Below are 5,692 nucleotides of genomic sequence, written 5' to 3'. Positions count from 1 at the left end.
CCCTTGCCCTCTCCTCTCCTCCGTCCCATGTCATACCTCCTCCCTGACCTTCCCCCGTGTGACCTCATCTGTCACGCCTCTCATGGCTCCTCCCCTTGCTGTGTCCTCTCCTCCAGGTTGGCTTGTCTGTTCCTGAAGAGAGGAGCCGACATTAACGCCTTGGACAATGAGAAGAAGGACGTTCTCTCCATCGCCATAGAAACAGCCAATGCCGACATTGTAACCTTGTGAGTCGGGGGAGGGGATTCTGGGAAATGATGGGATAAGAATGTCACATGGTACAGCTAGAGATGCATGTCGGGTCCGCCCGCCATCTATGTATGTAGTAATGTGATGTCCTTGGGGCCACCCTGACCAATGGGAGGGCCACAGACGGGGTGAAGGTATGTTATAGGAAAGGTCATGGAGGGCCACAGACGGGGTCAAGGTATGTTATAGGAAAGGTCATGGAGGGCCACAGACGGGGTCAAGGTATGTTATAGGAAAGGTCATGGAGGGCCACAGACGTGGTCAAGGTATGTTATAGGAAAGGTCATGGAGGGCCACAGAAGGGGTGAAGATATGTTATAGGAAAGGTCATGGAGGGCCACAGAAGGGGTGAAGATATGTTATAGGAAAGGTCATGGAGGGCCACAGAAGGGGTGAAGATATGTTATAGGAAAGGTCATGGAGGGCCACAGAAGGGGTGAAGATATGTTATAGGAAAGGTCATGGAGGGCCACAGAAGGGGTGAAGATATGTTATAGGAAAGGTCATGGAGGGCCACAGAAGGGGTGAAGATATGTTATAGGAAAGGTCATGGAGGGCCACAGAAGGGGTGAAGATATGTTATAGGAAAGGTCATGGAGGGCCACAGAAGGGGTGAAGATATGTTATAGGAAAGGTCATGGAGGGCCACAGAAGGGGTGAAGATATGTTATAGGAAAGGTCATGGAGGGCCACAGAAGGGGTGAAGATATGTTATAGGAAAGGTCATGGAGGGCCACAGAAGGGGTGAAGATATGTTATAGGAAAGGTCATGGAGGGCCACAGAAGGGGTGAAGATATGTTATAGGAAAGGTCATGGAGGGCCACAGAAGGGGTGAAGATATGTTATAGGAAAGGTCATGGAGGGCCACAGAAGGGGTGAAGATATGTTATAGGAAAGGTCATGGAGGGCCACAGAAGGGGTGAAGATATGTTATAGGAAAGGTCATGGAGGGCCACAGAAGGGGTGAAGATATGTTATAGGAAAGGTCATGGAGGGCCACAGAAGGGGTGAAGATATGTTATAGGAAAGGTCATGGAGGGCCACAGAAGGGGTGAAGATATGTTATAGGAAAGGTCATGGAGGGCCACAGAAGGGGTGAAGATATGTTATAGGAAAGGTCATGGAGGGCCACAGAAGGGGTGAAGATATGTTATAGGAAAGGTCATGGAGGGCCACAGAAGGGGTGAAGATATGTTATAGGAAAGGTCATGGAGGGCCACAGAAGGGGTGAAGATATGTTATAGGAAAGGTCATGGAGGGCCACAGAAGGGGTGAAGATATGTTATAGGAAAGGTCATGGAGGGCCACAGAAGGGGTGAAGATATGTTATAGGAAAGGTCATGGAGGGCCACAGAAGGGGTGAAGATATGTTATAGGAAAGGTCATGGAGGGCCACAGAAGGGGTGAAGATATGTTATAGGAAAGGTCATGGAGGGCCACAGAAGGGGTGAAGATATGTTATAGGAAAGGTCATGGAGGGCCACAGAAGGGGTGAAGATATGTTATAGGAAAGGTCATGGAGGGCCACAGAAGGGGTGAAGATATGTTATAGGAAAGGTCATGGAGGGCCACAGAAGGGGTGAAGATATGTTATAGGAAAGGTCATGGAGGGCCACAGACGGGGTGACGGTATGTTATAGGAAAGGCCATGGAGGGCCACAGCAAGGTTCTCAGCGTCATCTCTGCTTCCTGAAGTGGCCCCTGCGATGGGTTCCCTGAGGGCCCCGCTCCCCATGGCATGTAATGATTGACGGGCGGCTGTGTCATGGAGTTAGAATCTGTCATTCAGTAACGTGATGAAAAACAAAGCCGTGTTCTGGGACAAAGGTCAGCGTGTGAACACGTATGTTGTGCTGACTCTGCAGTCCGTCTGTTCCGCCGCCATGTCAGGTGACCGTTACAGGTGTCATCCAAAGGATCCATGCACCCCGACATGTTTCACGCTCTGGGTGCCGGCTCTCAGCTCACCATCTGCCTTAGGAGAGAAGGAAGCCGCGGCCGTTATTCCACCGGGGTCACCTGACCACCGACGCGTTTCATCCTATTCATGGGGTGGGAGGACGGCTTCATACACATCAATACCGGAAACTTCAATTGCCCCTCCCTCCCCCTAAGGCGCATGTGACCCCTGTCTGTCCCTCCCATCACTGGGGTCCGGGGCAGTGACTCCATAGGGCCAGGGGGGGGCGGCCGCTCAGTCATTCTGCCCCCCCCCCGTGACTTGGCTGTTATTGGCCCATCAACCTAACTCTACGAATAAGCTCTTAGTGAGTGAAATGCGTCAGTGGGAGGAGCTTGGGGTGGCCTGTCATACACCAGGTGGAATGATAAACCGAGATCATGGCTGACCCAGACTGTGGCTCTTTCCTTCCTGCCAATCAGGCGGGTCCGGGATGATGGTCATGACATGTGACTGCTCTGCAGGGGCGGGGCATTGTGTGTGAGACTGCTTTGCAGGGGCGGGGCATCACAGAAAGGTGATCATCACTTACTCCGCCCAGATGTCTGTGGATTTACCAACAGAACCAGAAATGTGATGACATCAGCCACTCCCCCCCCTCCCCCGTGTGCCATCCGATTATAAGTCACATGACTCTGTAGGAAGGGGCGGGGCACTAACACACACGTGTCTGCTGATGAATGTTGTGGGCGGAGTCAGACTATAACTGTGATGTCTTCCATCTTAGGCTGAGACTGGTGAAGATGAGGGAGGCGGATATCGCTCTTGGCCAGGCCGGTGAGTATGTCGGGGCATGAAACATGTTGTGGGTGGTGGGAGGGGTCATACTCAGGAGTGGGCGGGGTATATACAGGAATGGAAGGTGGTATATATATATATATAAATGGGTGGGGGCATACACCGGAGTGGGTGGGGCATACACAGGAATGGGAGGTGTTATATACATAAATGGGCGGGGCATACACAGGAGTGGGTGGGATATATACAGGAATGGGAGGTGGTATGTATACATGAATGGGTGGGGCATACACAGGAGTGGGTGGGGCATACACAGGAATGGGAGGTGGTATGTATACATGAATGGGTGGGGCATACACAGGAGTGGGCGGGGCATACACAGGAGTGGGTGGGATATATACAGGAATGGGAGGTGGTATGTATACATGAACGGGCGGGGCATACACAGGAGTGGGTGGGGCATACACAGGAGTGGGTGGGGCATACACAGGAATGGGAGGTGGTATGTATACATAAATGGGTGGGGTATAGACAGGAGTGGGCGGGGCATACACAGGAGTGGGAGGTGGTATGTATACATGAATGGGCGGGGCATACACCCCATTGGGCGGAGTCTTACCAGCATGTGGCCCTTCTCGCACACAGGGGACGAGACGTACATGGATATATTCCGGGATTTCTCGCTGATGGCGTCGGATTCCCCTGAGAAGTTGTCCCGGAGACCCTGCGACATGCGTCTGAGCACTCTGTGAGGGGGCCGGCGGTGGGCGGGTCCCCGGCGGTGGGCGGATCAATAACTCTGACGCTGCTTTCTAATAAATAGCCATTTTATTGATGACATGGGAGCTCAGTGTTAGCGGTGTGTGATGATGTCACAGCGCAGGGGGCGGGGCCAGTGCCGGCTGTACTAAGGCACGGTTCCCTGAGCTCTGATGAAGACATGACATATGGAGGTAGATTGGCTCCGCCCCTATATTCCACCAGCGATGGATGCCCCGCCCAGCTGGTGCCATTGGTCACGATCAGTCTCTCTTTGGCCGCCGGTCCGTTGGCGCTTTGTGGAATCCTGCTCTCTGATTGGCTGCGCCTGCAGAGGGCTCCGGGGAGGGTGAGGATGATGATGGCTCCGAGGATGAGGAAGACGCCACAGATGATGAAGGAGATGGAGAAATCTCCCGTCCAATCCCGGAGCCAGCCTGGAGGAGAGATACGGGGAGTGGTGACATCATCACCCTGTGTATACAATCCTCTAACACTCTCTGCAATAAATGTGTCATGGCTGAAAACTCCCCGACTGCTTCCTGGGGGGGGCGGGGATAACTGGCTATGGCTCCGCCCCCAACTGCACCATCTATACATCTCTGGCCCCCTCTAACAGTCTCCGCCCCTTCTCTGGCCCCCTCTAACAGTCTCCGCCCCATCCATGGCCCCCACTGACAGTCTCCGCCTCATCCATGGCCCCCTCTAACAGTCTCCGCCCCATCCATGGCCCCCTCTAACAGTCTCTGCCCCATCTCTGGCCCCCACTGACAGCCTCCGCCCCATCTCTGGCCCCCTCTAACAGTCTCCGCCCCATCCATGGCCCCCTCTAGCAGTCTCCGCCCCATCTATGGCCCCCTCTAGCAGTCTCCGCCCCATCTATGGCCCCCTCTAGCAGTCTCCGCCCCATCCATGGCCCCCTCTAGCAGTCTCCGCCCCATCTCTGGCCCCCTCTAGCAGTCTCCGCTCGACACTCTCCACCATCTGCAGCAGTCCCAGTGCAGGGAGAACCTTCTCCGTTCCCACCACCAGGGGCAGGCAGGAGAAGACGCCGGGGGTCAGGGCCCCAGCGCTAAATCCATAGGCCACGGCGGCCACGCCCATCCCCACCTCATTACCCGCCAGTGGGAGGAGCCCCAGGACCAGGGCGGTCAGTCCGGTCCAGAAGCTGAGGTGGAGCAGGACGCGTTTCGGGGTGAGATCGGCCAGCCAACCGGCGAACAGGCGTCCCGCCACGTCGGCCACGCCCACCAGGGACATCAGCACCGCGGCCAGGCGCTCCCCCACCCCCCTCAGCCGCATGTGGGCCACCAGGTGGAGGTAGGGCACAAAGTAGGCGGCGTTGATGAGGGTGATGGCCAGGCAGTACCGCATGAAGGACCAATCACGGAGCAGCTCCCACCCCCACAGGAAGGAGCGCTGAGGCTGGGGGGGCCCCGAGCTGAGCGGACGCAGGAGGGCCCCGCAAGGCACCGAATGAAGGGTGACGGCGGAGAGCAGGAGCATGGCGCCCCGCCAGGAGAACGTCTCCACCAGGAACTGCAGGAGGGGCGTCAGCGCGAAGGAGAAGACCCCGCAGCCCGTCAGCACAAAGCCCGTGGCCAGAGTCCTCCTGCGCGAGAAGTGGGAGGTCACCGCCGCCATGGAGGGGGAGAATATCAACGCCCAGCCGAGACCTGCGGAGAGACAAAGGGGTTACCCGGGGCAACGGCACCTCCCACATGACACGCCCCCTGCAGGGTGATACCAGTCTCCTCCTCCTGCAGGGTGATACATAGAAGGGAGCTATGAGTCTCCTCCCCCTGCAGGGAAAGGAGATGCAGGAGGGGGGAGGTGTATAGAAGCCCCGCCCCCTGTACATGGAGGAGGGACTTACCTGACACGACCCCTATGCTGAGGTAGAGTTGGTAGAGTCCGGTGGAGAAGGAAGCGAGGAGCATCCCCAGAGAGGAGAGGATCCCGCCCAGGATGACGACGCGCCGGAA

General features: G+C 56.2%; 2 protein-coding genes across 2 annotated transcripts in view; one reads left to right on the top strand and one right to left on the bottom strand.

Annotated features, from left to right (window-relative positions):
- The window catches only part of LOC108803427 (arf-GAP with coiled-coil, ANK repeat and PH domain-containing protein 1-like), a 30,636-nt gene extending 26,799 nt beyond the window's left edge, over positions 1-3,837 (top strand). The window contains exons 21-22 of the mRNA XM_018575270.1: positions 2,938-2,987; positions 3,594-3,837. Of these exons, the coding sequence (XP_018430772.1) occupies positions 2,938-2,987; positions 3,594-3,700 (157 nt within the window). The 3' untranslated portion in view covers positions 3,701-3,837. The remainder of the gene's footprint in view (positions 1-2,937; positions 2,988-3,593) is intronic.
- Positions 3,777-5,689, bottom strand: LOC108803426 (monocarboxylate transporter 13-like; the record flags this gene model as incomplete). Its single annotated transcript, XM_018575269.1, has 3 exons — positions 3,777-4,181; positions 4,680-5,383; positions 5,584-5,689. Coding segments are annotated over 3 exons (1,215 nt in total), but the record flags the coding sequence as incomplete, so codon positions are not given.
- Positions 5,690-5,692: the final 3 nt, after the last annotated feature.

Source organism: Nanorana parkeri, unplaced genomic scaffold, assembly GCF_000935625.1.
Source record: "Nanorana parkeri isolate BGI_ZX_2015 unplaced genomic scaffold, ASM93562v1 scaffold3715, whole genome shotgun sequence".
Lineage (NCBI taxonomy): Eukaryota > Metazoa > Chordata > Amphibia > Anura > Dicroglossidae > Nanorana > Nanorana parkeri.
This window is presented reverse-complemented; position numbering and strand designations above follow the sequence as displayed.